Source organism: Crocodylus siamensis, chromosome 8, assembly GCF_052110815.1.
Source record: "Crocodylus siamensis isolate JL-2025a chromosome 8, ASM5211081v1, whole genome shotgun sequence".
NCBI lineage: Eukaryota > Metazoa > Chordata > Crocodylia > Crocodylidae > Crocodylus > Crocodylus siamensis.
Genome location: NC_143402.1, coordinates 35,790,127 through 35,810,740, shown reverse-complemented (window position 1 = coordinate 35,810,740; position 20,614 = coordinate 35,790,127). Strand labels below are relative to the sequence as shown.

The window sequence follows — 20,614 nt, the reverse complement described above, 5'->3', positions numbered from 1 at the left end:
TCCCCCATACACTCTCTGGCTTTGCAACTGGTTCTTTGCGGGTCTGGGGGAACACCTGGGGTCCCCCATGGCCAATTGCCAATTTGGGGGGGGCCAAGGGGCCCTCCATGCGCTTGGCGGAGAACCCACAAGTAGACCAGAAGTACTTCCGCGTTCACTGCCAAGCATGCGTGCCCCTCCTGCCTCCGCACACTCCTGTGGGATGTTCCACGTGCCCCAGCATTGCAGCATTCACAAGCCGCACCTGGTACATTGAGATATGTAGAAAAAACATTTAAAACTGTGTCTATGGTCAGATCACTGATTCTCTGAATTGGCAACAAATCTTCAGTTTTGGATTCAGCTGAATTGAATCAGGGACAGTGATCTGAACTGATGAATCAAATCACTGTCCCCGATTCAGGCCAAATCCTAATCCAAATCAGAATCAAATACAGCCTGTTTCACACAACCATAATACACACACACACATACGCATATACACACATATATATACACACACACACAAATATCCATCCATCCATCCAAGTCCCTAACAGCACAATCTTACCTTTTGAAACTTGTATCCAATTGCTATAATTTTCAAGGTCATCCTAGTCTTTCAGTATGATGATTAATTTTAAGAAACACTAAGCCAAACTGGTCTACCTGAATCACTGAGTCCAGCCCCTGCAATCACAGGCAGCTATCTAAGATATGAAATTTTGAAAAAATCCCAAGAACATCCATGTCAGCTTCTCCTAATACATTATTACTTTCTTCTATAATACATTAATAGCCATCAATTCATTTTTCTGTATATAATCCACAAATCCTGTAAGGTCTCCCAAACAAGTCAAATTTATTTATACATTTTCATCCATGAAAACTGCTGGAACTGCTCTACTTCAGTGGTCACCAACCAGTTGATCATACAGCCTCTGACAGTCGATCTCAGTCTGTCAGAGACTCCACAACTGGAAGCAGCAGGACACATGTGGCTGGGCTGAGCCATGCCCCCTGCTGCCCAGACTGGGCTGGGTGAGTGGGGTCAAAGCCCAGGCAACTTGTCCAGGAGATGGTGGGGGGAGGTACGGATCCTGGGGTGCCAAAAAGTGATCTTCATAAAAAGGTTGGAGACTACTGCCCTACTTGTTTCAAACTGCAGGTAACCCCCACTTAGTGCTCTTAATTGGTTCCTGAAAAACTGAGCATTAAGCAAAACTGAAAGTATCTGATGACCCAAGATGGCAACCACAATTGTTTTTAACGACCCAAGATGATGACCACGAGCGTTATAGCGAAACTCGCTAAGTGGAACCCATTAAATTATATCAATGTAAAATAAGCATTAAACAGGGGTTAAGAGAAGTACACAGAGGGAAATATATCACACACACAAGCTAAGGACAATATTTGGTATAAAAAGGAAATATGCTGCATTTCCTCATATAAAGCATGCCTCTGAATATAAACATGCACCCTTTCGATATTGAAGGAAGGAAAAAGCATCGTTCCTCAAGTGTAAGGTCCTCCAGGGCTGCAACCATTCACCAGGGCTGGCTCCCTCTCTTTGTGAGGGCCATAATAATTAACCTGGCCCCTTTCCCCACTGCACACACAGTACATGCACCCCAGCTCCACATTCCAAGCATGCAACTCTCTCCTCTGCCATCACACACAGCATGGTGAACCCATTTCTCCCCCGCTTTGTATGCACAGTGCATGGAGCCCTGCTGCACATACAGGTAACCCTCGCCATTTGCAGGGAATACGTTCCCGTGATCCCTCAGAATGGCGAAATCCATGAACAGGGCACTGTGTGCATGAACGCAGTCTGTGTGCATGAATGCAGTACCCTTGACGGCTGGGGGGAGCACAGTTCTGGCAACAGGAGCCCAGCAATGGCAAGCATGGAGCTCCTGAGAAGCTCCAGTAACTGTTTAAATTGTATTTAAAATGCAGGTTCAGCATTTGCAAATGTCTGAAATTGTGAACACTGAACCCGCAAATACCGAAGGTTTCCTTTATATCACTGGCACACTGGCCTCTCCCACTATGCCACCCTGACAGCTGGAAGTGGAAACAGGGGAGAAGGAACTCTAAGACCGTACCCTAGCCATCTCTGCATCAAAAGAAGTGCCCATGTAGAATTGGGGCTATCAATTGGGCAGCCTTGTGCAATAAAATGCTTAATACTGAAATAGGTAAAAGATCTATGTTCTGAAGCAAAATACTGAAGAAGATAGTGAAATGTAAAGTGCAGTGATTTTGTTTACTTTTCATAAGCCAAGTACTGTTTCAGAATATCAGCAGCAAGAGTTCTTTCAAGAACTTTAAAAAGTTTATCTTTAGTTTTCTCTTCTTACAGGTTTGATCTGAATATGTGTAAAGTACTAATGAGCAATACATATTTAATCAAAACACATGCCACAAGCCAAAATTCAACGCAGTTAAAACTAGGATGGTTTAATGTGGTTTAAACCATGGGTTGTGTCTACATGAGCAGGGGCGTATGTTTGCAGCAGCACAAATTTGTGCTGACACTTTGTGCATTCCCTTGCTTGTGTGATTTGTAGTGGGTCCTGCTGCTCCATGTGCTGCACGGGGGCTGGCTAGGGCACAGGTTGTGACAGAAAAGGACTAGCCAGCACGCAGCTCCCATCTTAAGGCATCTTATGCCCCTGCCAGCTGGGGAGAAGAACATGGAGACAGGAGAGCAAATGCAGAGCCAGTCTGGAGGCATCCTGCTCCCCAGCCAACCGCTCCCTGCCCTGAGACACATGGAGCTCCCATCTTGAGGCATGCTGTGCCCCAATAGCAAAATTTGCCCCAGCATTGCAAATTAGCAGCACCATGAACAGCTTAACATGCAACATATGCAGTTCGTAGCAGCGTAATGAGGTTCACAGTACCACAAACTGCACATGTCCGTACGTCTGGATCCAGCTATGGTGGCCTAAACTGTTCAACCCAGTACTTTATTCTTCAGTCCACACTCGGGGTCATTAATTTGGAGGATGGCATTATCTGAACTGACACAGCACATTAGGATGTACCATATAAAGGTGTCAAAACCAAAATAGCATCCTTTTCCCACAAGTTGCAAAGAAAATCACCAGCATTTAACATGAAGTGAGAACATTAAAATATATGCTGTCGTCAACACTTAAATAGTATCCCAGAGGGAAAGCAGGAGAAGAAATAAAGATCTGATGTTCTATACTCTTCTTGGGTACTCAAATATTTATGAAACCAGAAGGTAGAAAAATGGAAAAAACCTGATGTTCCAAAATATGCTACAAGTAAAAGATAGCTTAATTAGCCATTTGACTATTTAATCCTTATTATGTCATCTTCTCTTTTTGAAAGGGTAAACTGATATGAAGACAAAAGGAAAAAGACTTCAGCAAATATAAGTGCCCTTTGTCAATAGTCTCAATTCATAGTCCATTACATCTGATTATATTCTTCATGTCCAAAAATAAAAATGAACACATAAGGAATATATATTAGATTCTGATAAACAGACAACTGTACCGTCTTGAGCATTTTTCTTGAATGAAAGCTTATTTTGTTTTTAAATAAGTTAATGCGAGTAAAACCAAACCCATAAGATAATGGATGAGATTCTCACTTACCTGTATCAAGGATTCACTCAGCTTCATTTCATCTACCTCCAAAATAATATTTTTTATTTCTTCATAACGCATACGGAAAGATCCTAGAAAGATTGCTGAAATTAAAAAGTAAGCTATTAAAACCAAAGAGGTCAAAATATAAATAATCATAAACTGAATACAGAAATAGCTCAACTCAAATTCAAGGCACTAACAAATCTAAGATTGTTCATTAGAAGGCTCCATGTGAGCAAAATTAATTGGTCTTCCCAACCATATTTCTATTTAAGATGTCCACATTTAAACTCACAGGCCAGATACTAATCTAACATTTACTGCTCTAAGTAATGGTAATAGTCAGTACGGCATTTACACTGCTTTTCTACATATGAGGTCTACTCTATAAATAAAAGACTTTCAAATGCATTGCTAACCACCCTTGTCCTGTTCACAAATATATACATATAATTTGAGCACTATATTGCTGAACATAATTTGTACCTGCCAGCACACAGCATTCTCTGAAGCAAGTCCTATGAGGATCTCAGGTCAACTATGTGACAGAATAAGCCCTCCTGGACAGTGTCCAAGAAGCATGACCTCCCAGGAGACAGTCTGGTGAAAACAGCAGCCACTTCTGGGTGACAGAAGAGGAGCAGGCAATTCACTGTACCTCTTACTGTAAGTACTCGTATATATATTTCTGTATATAATACAGAATCATTCCACAGTACAAGCCTCCAGATACTACAGTGTCAGATGTGGAAGGCACAACGTGCTGAAAGATCTAATGAAAGAAGTACCTGAAATGGCTGCTGCAGAGCCTATAAAACTGCAAGTATACCTCCCAGTATCCTTGAAAATCAAGGAGAATGCTGAAAATGGCTGGAAAGGGTTCAAACAGTAATTTCTGCTGTATATGAAAACCATAGGGGCAGATAAGTTAAAGGAAGAACTAAAGATGACTGTGCTCTTAACAGATATAGACAATGAAGAACTGGATGTGTATAATGCCCACCATACAGAGGGGGGAAAGGCTAAAGAGGAAAGCCTTACAAAAATAATTAAAATGTTAGAAGCTCATTGTGTTCCTAGAAAAAAAGTATTACTTGTATGTTTAGGATGAGAAGACAAATGGAAGGGGAATCAGTGCCATAGAACTAAAACTAAAGAAGTCAGTCCTGTGAATATGGAACACCACAGACAGCTTGTAACTATTGATAGTGTATATGTGTGTGTGGAGGGGGCACAATGTACAGATGTTCAGGATTTTTCTCCCAGAGCAAAAATGGCTGATCTGGGAGAGTTTTTTCTGGGAGATCAAATTGTATGCACTCTCTTCTCAAGCCACAGCACAGTCCTCAATCATCCCAGGATGTTTTGTTCCCTTCATCTCAGGAGACATGGTCATTCACTGAATTTTGGCTAACACTCTGCAGTCTGTGACACTCAATCAGGGCTGCCCTGTGCACTGCTGCCATCTGTGTCCAGACAGACTAAGGTAGTCTGAAAAGCATACTAAAATGTGTACACTGAGGCCCCCTGTCTGTGCAGTGTCAGCATTACAAGCTCTGTCCTTTTCAGGGGCTCAGTATGTGAAAGTTTGTTCAGGTGTCTCTAGATAAAGTTTTTCCCCCACAACCAAAACAAAACAAAACGAAAAAACCCTGGGATGATTCCCCCAGGGCATTTGAAATGTGTACACAACCAAAACCTCTCTCATTACAGACCAGATAATCCTGGGATGTTACAATAAAAAGGTCTGTGACTAACTGCTAAGAGAAAAAGACCTGATATCAGAAAAAGGCAATATGTATGTGTCAAGCTGCAGAACAAGCAGAAGCACAAGTAAAAAGACATATAAGAAAAGACAGAAAGTGCAATCACTAAACCAGCAAAAGAAAAGTCCACAAAATTTAAGCTGGACAAAAACAGTCACTTGGGAAACAATAGACAATGCAAGCATTGTGGCAACCAGTGTAAATATAGAAAGTGCCCATCATCCAGGCAGAAAAGCAGACACTATAATGAACTGAACCATTATACTAAAATATGCAAAGAAGGTAGAAAAATATATGCATTAAGTGTCGAAACACTCAAGTGTGGAGGAAAACTGTTCCTGAGTACACTTAAGGAAGAGCCCAATAACTAAGTATGTCCAATTAAAATGCAGACAAATGGCACTTATGCTACTGAGGCACAAGAAATTATAATCACAAAAAAATAAAATAGAAAAGTGCAGAGGGACCATAAAAGTGGAAGAATCTAATGTATCTATGAAACACTATAATGAATGGACCATTCCAGTTTTATGAGTGAACCCTTAGCACTTCGATACAAACATAAAACAATGGATCAAGTGTCCGCGATGGCACGCAGAAGAAAGCAGACAGTTTTAGGCTCATACACATGAGAGATACTTGGTCTTACTGGAGGATGAATAACACACAGAAGTGGTAGTGAAGATGGAACTGAACCAAATTTGAAGCACAAACAGCATCATATGAAAATGTATTCAGAGGAAAGAGGTATCTTCCAATTATGTACAAATTGGGTCGTGGGGAGGGGAGCAAGGCAGCTGGGGACAGAAAAGCCGCACAGGGATCTCTTAGTGGCTGCTCAATCCACACTGTCCCAGTGGGGACGAGGAGATCCTGGTGCAGCCCTGCTGTTCCCAGCTGTGCTGGGTGTTGCCTGCAGGGCTACAGCAGCCCTCCGGGAAGGAAACAGGGCAGAAGTTTGAGCCCGCAGTCTGCCCCTGTACAGATCTGGGGGTGCAGGTCCCTCCTTCCCCCGATAGTGAACAACATGGAGTGACTGGCATCTCCATGTGTCGCTTTCCTTAAGGCGATGTGGAGCCAGCTGGGAACTCCCAACACCTCTCCACTGGCGGCTGGAATGCCTGGTCAGGGGCACGTGAAACCAAAGCAGTTCTAGCAGCCATTAAGGGAAGCTGCACATGGAGGCGCTGACCGGACACTCCATATACTGCCCCGACACTGCCTGCTCCTCCAGCCCCCAGCCAGCTTCCACCCCAGCCCTGCCCTGCAACCCCCAGACCCCTGCAAGCCCCACTTACCACTTCACAGCCTCTAAGACTAAAGTGAGCCTGACCTAAGCCTTGCAACCGACTAAAAGCCACAGGCTCCGCCCTTTCCCTCCCCCTGCCATTTTTGCAAACAGCTCTTGCAGGCTGGAACTCTACTAGCCAGCAGAGCTCTTTACAAAAGGGGGAAATCCGTGGGTTTCTCTGCTAAAAAAGAAAATCCACATTTTCTCGGATAAAACCAGGGAATCTGTGGTTTTCTCCATTTTTTCTGTGGGAAACTGAAAACCTGGCTCCCTGCTGATGACAATAATTTGCCACCACACATTAAGAATGACTGAGAAAAAATCTGAACGTTGCAAGAGCTAACAACCTTAAACTGAATAAAGACAAATGTCAGACAACAGAAATAACATATTTTAGTCAGCAGCTGACCTCAGAGGGAATTTTACTTGATGACTCAGATTCAAGCAATACTGAACATGCCAAAACCTGAACATTAAAAAGGAATTCAAACATCGCTATGAATACCAAATTATGCCCATAAGTTTATCCCTAACTACACAGCTCACACAACTCATTTAAGGCATCTTTTCTCCAAGAACATGGCATAGGCCTGAATGCCAGAACATGAAAGTGAATTTAATAATCTAAAACACGTATTAGCAGCATTTCTCTTGTTATGTTTTTGACCCCTTGAAAACATCAAAATCTCCAAGAATACCTCCAAAAATGAACTATGAGCACCCATTACAGTGTCATGAAATTGATTGGTTGCCAGTCTCATGCATCTAGAGATATGAGAGGTAAAGAAAAGTTATACTCATAAATTCAAAGACACTCCTGACCTGGCTTATGGACGTGCAAGAATTGACGACTTACTGCATGGTTAGAGATTCACTGCACAAACAGATCACAAGCCACTGACTGAAATATTAAGGAAAAGGAAAAAGGAAAAGGAAAAAAGGAAAAGGAAAAGGCTCTTGGAGATGCACAAAGATACAGCAACTACTTTTGAAACTACAGAAGTATGACATGACCCTGGAGTTCCAACCTGGACACCATTTCAGTTTCAGTAAAATACTATCCATCAAACACTGCAAAATCTGATGGTCTGGAACAAACCTTAACCATACATGTGAACATGAAGAAAGCATCATGCTATATAACTCCAGGCATTTCAGATGAACCGGTAATGTAAACAGCCAAAGATGAAACATTGCAAGGAATAAGACAAACAATAAGGAGGGAAAAAATAATTTCCCATTTCACAGTTTCAATATAAAAATGAACTATCAGTCATCTCAGGAGTACTCATGAAGGGTAAACAGATTATGATTCTTCTGGTGATGAGAAAAAAAATTAGAACAAATATGTGAAGGACATCCAGGAGTGACCAAATCAAAAAGCAGAGCCAGACATTAGGGGTGCATCATTTTTTTTTGCTGATACCTGTAAATGATTATTAACCAGCCATGTCAGCTGATACCGATCCAACAGCTGATATGCAGCCTGGCAGCTTGGAGAATAGCATCTGGCTGTTAAGTATATGAGTGGAAGGGGTGAGGAGCATGGGGGAAGAGAGGAAATTAAGGCCCCATGGCAAAAGAGGGAATGGGGCTGGGGCTGCCCAGCCAGGGCAGAGGAGGGTATGGGACAGAGACACAGGCAGTTTGTCCAGGAAGCCCAGCTCCCCGCCGCTGCACACACCCCTGGGCGAGACATAGTGGGTATGTGCCACCCCTATCTGTGCACAGGGTGAAGGCAGGCTGCCTACTGCAGGCTGCACCAGCTTCTTCCCAGCGAGGGGCCAGGACCAAGGCTATGCTCAGGACAGAACATGGTGGCACTGGGAGAGGGGGGTATGGGGTGGCTACAGGGAATTTTGGGGTGGCTGTAACTCTGTCCTCTGCCCTACCCCACCCCTGCTGTGCAGTGCCTGCCCCATTCCAGCACCCCTGCCTACCCCACCCCTGCTGTGCAGTGCTCCAGCCCAAGCCCCACTCCCGCCACCACCATGAGGGCCTCAATCTGTCCCCCCATACCCTTTCCCTCCCCCATTCCCCTTCCCACCACAGACTTACTCACTGGACGTTGCTCTCCAAGCTGCTGGGCTGCATTCCTGGCCTGCATGCATGCTGTTGCTGTGCACATGCATGCAGCATTTAACAGTAATAGTTTTATAGTGGCTTCAAAGAGTATTACAGTATTGCAGCCTGTAATGAGTGAATGTATTCCAAGTACGTGACAGAGAGAGACGACCTAGGAGGCTGGTCTGACCTAAGACCATGAGCCTAAGGGGTACCTTCCAAAGTCAAGCACTGAGAGATTTTTGTGTAGAGAGGCATCAGGCATGGGCCTCCGGGAGGCTTGAAGGCTGACCCCAAATAGTAAAGTTGTTATACTCTAAAAGAAGCTATGTTTAAAAAAAGTCTCACCCACTGCTTCTACATGTGGTACTGACTCCCAAACCTGAAGGAAAGGCCTAAACATTTACTACAGAAATACTATTTCTCCCACTATAAGGACTGGAGAAACTTCAAAATAATTTTACTACATTCTGATCTATTACAGAATAGAATAATAGAAAATTAGGGACATCAAAGCTAGGTACAGATATTCAAAAAGCACAAGTTATGTGTTTTTTTGTAAGCGGCGTAGTTTTGATCGGTAGCACACAGAACATACATTTGTACTTTGGTGGAGGGGGGCAAATCTTAGACTGGGTTCCACCACTTTTAAACCAGTCCATGTGTGCTGAACTTCTGCTCGGTTAAGAGTACAGATCAGTTTCCAAATACTTATATGAGTTCAAAGTGCGCAGCTTATACCTGGCCCAGGAGGTCATCTAGTCCAACACCTTGTTCAAAGCAGGACCACTCCCAGTGAGATCATCCCAGCCAAGAGTCTGTCTAGTCAGGTCTTAAAACCTCTAAAGATGGAGATTACACAATCTCTCTGGGTAACCTGTTCCAGTGCTTAGTACCCTCCTTGTAAGAAAACTTATCCTAATATCTAACATAAATTTCCCTTGCTGCAACTTAAGACCATTGATTGTTCCTTGTTCTATCATCTGCCACCACTGAGAACAGACTAGGCTCCATCCCTTTTGGAAGTACCCTAAAGGCAGTTGAAAGCTGCTATTAAATCCCACCTCAGTGTCCTCTTCTCCAGACTAAATGAAACCCAGCTCCCTTCAGCCTCTCCTCAGAAGTCATGTGCCCCAGTCCTCTAACAATTTTTGATACCCTCTGCTGGACTCTCTCCAATTTGTCCACATCCTTTCTGTAGTGGACACAGCCCAAAACTGGACACAGTACTCCAAATATTGCCTCAACAGTGCTGAACAGAGGAGAAGAATCAGTTTCCTTGATCTGCTGGCAATGCTCCTACTAATGCAGCCCAGTATGCCATTAGCCTTCTTGGCAACAATAGCACACTGTTGGCTCACATTTGGCTTATTGTCCACTAACTCCCAAGTCCATTTCTGCTGAGCTGCTGTTCAGCCAACAAGTTCCCAGCCCATACCGGTGTATGGGATTGTTCCATCGTAAGTACAGGACATTGAATATGTCCTTATTAACCTCATGAGATTTCTTTTGGTCCAATCCTCAAATTTGTCAGTCTCTCTCTGAATCCAAGCCCTACTCTTCAGCATATCTACTACTCCCCCTAGCTTGATGTCCTATGTTATGGAAAAGCAATGCTCAGGCGAAATTCAGAAGAAAATAAAAAACAAAACAAATAAAAGATAAATATGGGTTAAGAGTTCTGCAGAACAGCAGTACCCAACACTGATTTTTTGGGGGAGGTGGGGAGGAAGGGGAGACAACAGTAAGGAGAATGAAATGAGAAAGCTTATACACAGTTAAGCTTATACATAAGGAAATTTGCTTGTATATCCAGTAAACAATTTAATGTTACTTACACAGATTCTGTGCTGTTTTTCCATCCAAGATTCTCAGTTCTTTACCTCTTTTCTTTGGCATAACGATTTTCTTTTCCTCCATGTCTTCTACTGCCCTCGTAGCTGTAAATGTACATATATATGAGCTGATGATTCACAAATATAGTAAATTTAAACACATTTATTTCAGACGATTTATAAAAGATATACTATATTATAATATAGTACTATACATGTAAAAACCTTTCCCATCTGAACCCTATCAGTCAGATGTTTTATTCACTTTAAAAGAAAACAAAGGTGCTACCTCAATATATTTGAAGACTTTTAAACAAGGAAACATACATTCTGAAGCACAGAAAAACCACGTGCGATTGTGAAGCAGCAAAAGGACAAAGCATGGTTTACAAACTTAAATCAATAGGCAGCTGACTAATAATTGTGCTATTGCAAAAAAATATACATCTATATATAGACATACATGTAGGTGGGGATGGACTGAAGTGGTTGGTTTATTTTTTTCTAGTTTTCCTTCATTCCAGTATCTTCAGCAATATAGTTCTGATTCAAAACCAGCTCAAAGCAGATGAGTGCCATCTACTGAAACACTAATATCTGCTATATCATTCTGAAGGCTTCTCAGCAAAAATAGTAAAACAGTTCTGTTTCTGACATCTGATTATGCTTTAAGATGATTATTATATGTATTTTAAATATTTAAATAAATAAGTAGCCATTTTATTTCAAATAATAAAAGAAATTCAAGTTTTGTTTTGTTTTTTTACCTAACTAAACATATTAAATATTTTCCTGGCACTTTCACAAATGTCAATTAAATCCATCTTAAATCTACAAAGTTGTAGTATTGTTGTTTCCTAAGCTACAATTATACATGTAGCACTTCTGCTTCAGTGAAAATCTGATTTCTTTGAACCACTGATTAGCCACTGGAAACCAAGTGAAAGGAAGCTTTAAGCAGAGGGCCTACTGCTTTGTTATCACACTTCCATTTCTTTTATTTCTCACTTCTGCCATACCATTGTAGGAAACATATGTTCCACTCACTACCGATTTAAACTATGCCACTTACAGAAAACAGTGTAACTTTAAGATTTCACACACACACAAAACACTAATGCATAGAGACCAGACTAACATACCTTAAAACTAAGCATTTTTTCTTCTTATGTATGAACAGTCATTTCCTCCAAGCATGAAACTACAAGAATGTACTCAGCTGCAGTCTAAATTGCACACCACATTCACACTGTATTGTTCATCATTCTTGTGTCAGAGATAAGAACAACTTCAGCTCCCAACACTATCTCTTGAACTGGACACCACATTCTTTAGTAAAGTAAGCCATTTATTTTTTGCAAAAAAAAAAACTTACACCTTTTGGCCCTTGACTTCAAGGAGTGAAATCTTGGCCCTTTAAAAATCAACTGGAATTTTGGCATTGATTTCACTGGGATCATAATTCTATTTCCAAAGTTCAAAATTAAGTAGGGAGAAGATCTACACTAAGTTTAATTATAAAGGTTTCTCTGTCTTTTTTCTTGTATAAAGCGTACAAATCAACTAACTCACTCTATAGACAAGAGAGTTTATTCAATGTTTTTATTTTATTTATCTATTTTTTACACATGCATCTAAAACAACAACAATGAACTGAAATAAAATCTGAACTCAGAAATATTTTTGACAATCAAGATTTGTTATGTTAGGAGTAATTTGCTCCTATTAAAATTATTGAAAAAATATAGCCCATTCAGACACTAATACTCCAAAGCATTTTAAAAGATAATACATTACCAAGGTTTTCAACCTTTTTTGTTTGGTGTACCTCCAGCAGCTGGTCAAGAAACAGGGAGTACCCCAGCCGATCAACAAGCGGGTAGGGGTGGAGGGTCCCCTGTGTGCAGAGGAAAACCAGAAGCACCCCCTTTTCTCCACACCGCTACCACATACCCTCTGGGGCCTTCCCAAACTACCCCCAGGGGTACATGTACCCCTGGTTGACACCCCCTGCATTAAGTGAACAAAGTTATGACAGGGTTAGATTATAGGATAAATCTATCTGAATCATGTCAATGTCACTACGGCTAAAAAAGTCAGGCATATACAGCAGGATAAATTAGAAACCTGCAGGTTAACTAAATCAGAGATATAAATCTATCTTGTCTTCCACCCAACTTCAAACCAACATGGCTAACTAACTCTAAAAAAAACCTACAACCAACCTTCCCATTAATGTCCTTTAAAGCACTGATGAAACTTCCAAAAACTCACAGAACGTACAATTTATAGGAACTGTATAAAGAATCATGGGATAATCATCTAATGTCATTGAAAGCAACAAGCTTTTGAACCTTCAAGGGTTAACAACGCAGTATGTCTAATGCGGCTGTACTGAACTATTTCAACTTTTAAAAGATGTAATATAAGAAATTTATTTTATCAATTATTTATTTGTAGCAATGTTAAGGTTTTGATTAACAAATGCCCACTAGTGTAAAAACTCAGTTCTATTCATGTGCCCAAAAGTGTGTTCAGATAACTGACTTGAGGCATCTATGTTTGCAAATGCTAGTTAATCACATTCCTCACTGTGCAATGTAGTTTTCCCAATAGTTTTAGTTCCTCATACATTGAGAAATGTGTTTTACACCTAGTTTCTGAGATAGTTTGTAGTTCTCATTTCATGCACCACTTCCAATAAGCTTAGATAAAATTATACAGCACTTTTGAATTGTGAAAACATGTGAAGCTATATTTAAAACATTTCCTCCCTTTCTCCTTGCAACATGCTGTTCTTTTGCATATTCTTTAGAGGCCACCATCTCAGGCTTAAGTAAATATGCTCTCACTATTAACATCCAATTTATCCACGTATTTACTCTCATACCCCTTCCCACCAAATTGCAAAGCTTTCTTGGACACATAGGCACCATCTTTTCTTAATAAAAACCCGACCCTCCTTCCCTATTTTTATGAACAATGAAGATGTATTTCCAGAATACTGACAGTTTGAGATTGAAGAAGTTTTATCCCTGGGCCAAAATGACAAAGGTCTGTTTTCTCCATGTATCTCCTACAATAGAGTTAGACTGAAACTGGTAAGTAACTATTCTAATATTACCAGTTAATACAGAAAAACTCAATTCATTCTAACTTGCCAAAGGCTAAATGGGATCGCTCTCAGCAGTAAATAAGTCTAGATTTCGTTGGTAGATTTTCTTCCTTGAAAACAGGAGACTCTTAGTCTTTGCGGGCTGACTTCCCCAGGGTACCCATTATATTCCTCATGACTGCAAAGATGAGAGAGCTCACAAGTAAATTACTTATTTATACAGCCATAACTCTCTCTCCCTCTCCTTATATAGGTGCCCCCTAGGCCTCAAAGTATTCACATGTGTGTGTCTGGCATGTGAAAGAGAGATTGGGTAAAACCTCCCCTCAACCAGTGTTACTAAAATTGCAGCCTTCTACAAAGATTCATTCCCCTGCCTGTCTTGTATTCACCTGCATATTTTGATTAACGGGTACAAACCACCATCATTTCCTACTCTGCCACTACTGTGTATTTTCAGATTATATTTACTATATGACAATAGACCAGGGGTAGGCAAAATGCTGCCCAGGGGCCGGATGCGCCCTGCCAGGCCATTTTATCCAGCCTGCAGGGCCCCTAAAAAATTTAGAAAAGTAATATTTAGCTGCCCCTGGCTGCCTATCATGTGGTCCTCAATGGCTTGCCAAAACTCAGTATGCGGCCCTCTGCCCAAAATAATTGCCCACCCCTGCAACAGACACTATATATAAATGATAATGGAAGACTCTCTCTCAGGAACGGATTATCAAATATTCACCCTCAGCAAGTATTTCACCGTATCAACATAAATTTCAACTGCATGAAACTGTGGCTAGCAACAGCACTATGGTTGCTATAGTCATTCTGACTTTTTATGTCAAAAAATGCTCAAGTATTCATTGACTAACAAGAGATTTCCATAGAGGTTTGCTGCTTTTTTTTTAAAACAAGGCAAATGCATAATATATAATGTAAAAATGTATTACTTTAGAACTAGAGTATGCATACCAATATAAACAAACTAAACTTTGTTGCCTCTTCTCCAATTTAATTTACTAAAACAATCATTTTGTCATGTTTGTATCTACATGTCTTCTCTATTAATTGGTAGTATTTCCAGCAGGTACATACTACAGCACTAATTTTCTATCTATTATATGTAACAAACTTTAAATACAGTTTATCAAGATAACACTGAATGTACTATTCATTAACACTGTACCAGCTAAACACAAATAAAATGGAACAATGGGAAACCAGTTATAAGTCTATTCACTGGTACTCTTTCCTCTTACTATATCTTACGTTAGTGCTATCTTTTGAATGAAAGAAAGTGTCTGTATCTCTGTGCACGCACGCACATGCATACACTCACCCACAATATATCTGTTTTGCTTTATTTTTCTTGCAGGCAATATATTCTGTTTGGACAGAATGGGACTTTTGTTTTTGTTTTCATTATCAGATATAATAATTAAAATAATTGTACAGTCTAAACTGGCACTAGTATTAGTGTTGAATTATCAGACAATACACATATGCTAAAGCAAGCTTAAGCAGCATAAGTATTTTTACTCACAGCACAATATACAATAATAAATTTATGGTAATGATCACAAATGAATAGGTATGAATGGTGGAAAATGCCATGAAATATTTTCTGTTCAGGCAGGACCTGAAAACAAATAATTTAAGTTTCCATAAAGCTTCCTTTATCATATATCTGGAGGGTCACTTCCTCACTCATTTTTGGAAAAGACATGGAAAGAAAATAGTTTATATTTAGTCAGATTAGTAAACTGACACTACATGCAGTTAAGCAGTTTGCAATAAAAGGATTAACCATGTGACTAACAAACCAGAATTGTTGTTACTATTATTATTACTATTAATTTAAAAAGCCTTCTTGCAAACTATTTTTGACCACATACTTGTTTCTTTTTGTACCGTAATTAAGCAATTTAAGTGAGATATTATATTAATGTGCAGTATTACTCCAACTTAATACAGCATGCAAATAGGAATATTATGCATGGCAGTCTGCAGGTGTGGGCATGGAAATAGGTGGTCTGGGTTTTTTGGAGGGTGGGAGTTTGGCTTAGTTAAATGTTGAATACGTGGATTATACTGGTTACCCGATTACTATATTCAAATTATTTTAGTTTTCTACAAAATGTTCCACAGTGAAGTGAATACCATAATTACTGTTTTAAAGCTGTTTTCCCTAAGTTAGGAAGCAGAGAAGGAACCTTTATTAATAAACTTTCTTCACTAATGGAATAGACCAGTCATTTGCCACTCTTCAACTTTTGCATGTTCAGGCATAAGACTAGTTTTAACACCAGAACACTTTCTTCTCCTCACTCCAGCTCATTAAGAAGGGGAAACAATAAAGATAAGGTGACTCAAAATTAATGAAACTGTAAAAAAAAAAAAAGAAAGTTCAGCTAGGCCGCTGACAACAACTCACAGAACAACAACATGAGGGTCTAAATTAAAAATGTTGGTAAGCAACCAAGATTTTGTTTTCACTTGGTATTAGATTCTATTTTGTGAGTAATAACGCATTTGTTTATGAAAGCTAAAGGAAAAAAAGCTGATGCAACATGCTGTAAGAGATTGTTTTCCATTCCATTCTTATATGTTCTGTACAGCATGTGCAGCTGTGAAATGTGCATCTTCAGCAATGCCTACAGCTGTGAACCAACTCATATATCCCACAAAAAAGACAATTTCAGTTTGACACCTGTTTAGCGCCTGAAGAGAAAACAATACGAGTCAAAGTGTTTTAGAAGTTTAAAATATATTTAAAAAATCAAAGTACTAATGACAAGGAACACACAATCATGTTGTAAAGGTTTTGAGACTGAATTAAGACCAAAATCTGTACACACACGGTTTTTGAAAATTAACAACTGTATAACTAATGTAGTCTTACACCTGTTCATTAACTCAATAACTAAACACCATTAAAAGTTACCAGTGTAATATGTTTAACAGCCTTAAGAGCATCAAATAAGACTTTAAGTTTTTGCAAGTATTATAGCTTGACTTAATACGTTTGTTAACAGTCTCTCTCTCTATTTGGTGGTTTTAGTGCTTATAAAAGTGACTAATAGTGCAACTTAGGGCAACACTGAAAACCCCACCTATACCTGAGGCAAAAGCTATTTTAAATGTCAGGTTAAAAGCATACAGTCACACTTAAGGGTAAAGTAGCAGTTATGCCAAAAATGGAAATATGTATGTGTGCGCGCACGCGGGGGGGGGGGGGGGAAGAAAATAGAAATTAGTTATCTACCTTAACAACTTTAACTAGAGTTAAACCATGAAAACTATGGAAAATATTAAATAACTGTATACCTGATATGATTGAAAATGTTACTGTAACAATAGTTCTCTGAAATATATTTTCACATAAATTCCACTCTTGATGCACATAAACCAGGGGTCAGATCGTAGTTAGCTTAGGTGCATAAATGTACTTTCACCCTCCTTGACCCTCTGAACTGTTAATACAAAAGGTGATGTGTCCTCCTTCTCACTGCTTTTTCGCTATTCAAATCTTCAAAGAAGTACAACTGCATGTTAGAAAAGCAGATATATTCATGGATTTTTCAGGAATTTTAACAGAACAAACAATTGCCTTCCTGGTGCCCAAGAGCATTTAGAACTCCAGTGGATGGAACAGAATCTGACCCCAGTGTATTCAATATCTGACTTATTCTGAATCAACTAAGTCTGCTGAGCGCACACCTCTACCTTAAGTTAGGGAATATCTCTATACTGCTGCAGTGGGGACTGGGCCAACGAGGACCAAACATTATTGGGCCAACCAGAACCCGACTCTGCTCTGCCCAAGTGAATCTACAGGCACACTTCCTAACCAAAGGCATTGGTTCTGGGTTCATCACCAACAGTTGCTCTTAATCCCTCAATCACACAATTTGTACCAAATGACATGTCTACAATAAAGAATACTAAAAATAGTAGCATAAGTATAACAAAGTAGTAAAAATGTGGGCTGAATTCCATATCACTGACCTAAGGACCCCATTTCTCTACTTCTTTTTGCCAATATTGTCATTAGGAAGACTGACAAGATAAAGGGATCATATATAGCCATGGGCCAAGTGAGGAAACCCATGTCAGCAAATCCCATGGAGGAAGATTTCAAGACATACATCTGAATGGGCATCCAAGAAAGGAGGAAGGTATTAGAGAGAGATATCAAACTCCTATTTCCTGTAAAGCAGAATCTCAGATACTTTCAGTGTTACAAGGCTTACTGTTGAAAACCCCTATACATGACTAATGATACAAAAGGCTTATAGAAAACATTTACAGTTTACAAAAAACACAGTTGAGCCACTCTGACATAGCTTAATTAAAGAGGGGCAAGCAGGGCAGCAGCCCCAGGCACCAATTTTGGGGGAGAAGAGACACAAAAAAACAGCCAATATTGCTGTCAACTAGCCACACCATCAGCACCGAAGTCCAGGAACTGACACTGCCCATGTGCTGCTGCTGCTCTAGATACCAAGCTGCCCTGCTATGTTCCTGCTATTTTGCCTGTGTGTGTTATAACCTTGAACAGCCAAATGCTACTGGAATGGTGCGATAACCCATACTCAAAAACTCAAATGATAAAATACTTCCTGATGCAACAAAAATGATTCAAAAGCTCCTTAGTCACAGAAACAGTACATCACTGTGGTGCCATCAGTAACCATTTGCAAAGTGAGGCTTTGGAAAAGGCAAATATGTCTTGCTCTGAACTCCAGCAAACTGACATGGAGAGAGGCTTCAAGACCCAACCACTTCCTTTGAACCTACAAATATATTACAGACTGCTGGGAATGGTTTAAGGAGCAGAACTCTGCTGCATTATGTGTTGTGGCTGTACCCATCAGTTTTAGAGATAGTAAAGTTTTCTGGTTTATGACAAGTCTGCTGTGCAAACATGCAAATCTCAAATTACCCTTGCAGAAGTTGAAAGTGAAGTCTTAGAGTCATTTGCATTATCTACCAAAAGTTTTGGACAGATTCTTACCTCCATTTTAAAGTGCGTTTTAAGATGCTTTATGATTTGTCATTCCTGGTAATAGATGCTGAGATAGGAAAGTCCTTAATGATGTGATATAACAGTATGCCTGTGAATTCATTTATTTGGATCAGCTTATACAAGTTTCCCTTTCTTTATGCTGTTCATGCATTCCTGGAAAATGGTGCATAACTCAAATTCACATAAAGGGAACCCACTTTGCAATGTAACAAATAGGGATACGTTCCAAAGCTTTGACTGTACTGACCCCCAGACCCATTTCTACCACCTTTACAGGGCAATTTTGGCATTCAACAACAGCAAACAGTACACACAAGCACAGGGCACTATCATAATGAGGATGACAACTACAGAAACATGTCGCAGCCAGTGAGCGAGGAGCACATATCCATGGAGACTATATTTTGGTGCGGGTCACTCCCACAATGCACTGCACAAAGCAGCTGACTGTGGGCAGGCTTCCACCACACTGATTACATAACAGTGAATTTACCTCGCATACATAATGTCAGAGAAACCTGTAATAGATTTTACTTAGTTGATGCTTAAAGAAGCAAAGAGATGCAATGTTTCCTATATGAAGGTAATGGCTTACTGTGATTATTTTTCTATCTATACAGAAATTCATGGCAGCTACTACCTTGTGTAAAACAAAACACGGCCTCAAAAACTGGGCAGAATCTGATCTTTTGAGAATAGGGGGAACCTACATACCGCTAGTGCAAGCTGAGAGGACAATCACCTTAAGAACGTTAGATTTTTCCCCTTCATTTTCCCCACTTCAGTGTTATGGCTGAGCACACAACCACTACATGAGGTATTTTCTGTTTTTAAAAAAATGTTCAATAAAACAAGAGATACACACAATTTAGGTTAACAGAACACATCTCATCATGGCAAAACTAGTACTAACGCAATTACTCTACAGAGATCTGGATAAGAAATAGTAGTGCAGTTTTCCCTGTGCCACATAGAACAATTCAGAACTTTTGACTCTTTTGTTACACTATATAAGATTCAGAAGATATTGTTACATTAAAAAACTACACTGAAAAGATTATTAGCATTTATATCCAGATTCGAACAAAATTTTTCATACATAGCAAAGAAGATACATAGAGGATGCTGACAGATGGGGGAAGGTGGAGGAGGGCATGGAAACTGGCACTTCACCAGATGAGGGAGCACGTTAGTTTGACAGATACTGGGGAGCTGGGTATAGATTGGGCATTCAGCAGGGCTTTTTGGTGATTTTATCTAAAAGTCTATTCAATCAGCTCTTAGATAAAAGAGTCATAAAAAGATCGAAGTGTGCAATCTATACAGACATTGGACAAGATGAGTCAAACTAACACGATGCCTCTTCTGTGTATGAGCTGCACTCAGATTAGGGATGTATCTAGCTTAAAGTAAAGCACTGGGTTGGGTTTTTGTTTGTTTTTTCACGTCTGGAAGCAGCCAGTAATAATGGTACTGCATTGATTTTCCTCGAAGGTACATATACCATATCAGTATGGGAGCTACATACATCTCAGCTTACAACTGTTTGGCTGAAGATGCAATATTACCGTAATGAAGAGAAATACAAGAAGAGGAAAAAACAGTTAGATACAAGCTGGTATAGAAATTATTAGATACGCTTTGGTCAGGCAAAATGTGTATGAATAAAAATGGAGGTCCACTGAGACCTTACAATGATATAGATAATACATGATGCAATCCAGTAACTGTTTTCTAAAGACAGGCATGATTATTCAATCACAGTGAAAAATCTGAGAACAGTTTCCTCAGGATATAAAGATTTCAAATTCTAAATGGAGATGCTGTCCATGGAATGGAATTTAACATTGATTATTAATAATGAACGCCTGGCTAATGAAATATACAACATTTTTACCCACAG

General features: G+C 39.9%; 1 protein-coding gene across 4 annotated transcripts in view; it reads right to left on the bottom strand.

Annotated features, from left to right (window-relative positions):
- Nucleotides 1-20,614, bottom strand: part of DIAPH2 (diaphanous related formin 2) — a 768,551-nt gene that overhangs the window by 509,986 nt on the left and 237,951 nt on the right. For all 4 annotated transcript variants that reach the window (XM_090061442.1, XM_090061443.1, XM_090061444.1 and 1 more), the window contains 2 exons: nt 10,574-10,675; nt 3,621-3,715 (listed from right to left, as the gene is read on the bottom strand). In XM_090061442.1, coding sequence (XP_089917568.1) covers nt 3,621-3,715; nt 10,574-10,675 — 197 coding nt within the window. The remainder of the gene's footprint in view (nt 1-3,620; nt 3,716-10,573; nt 10,676-20,614) is intronic.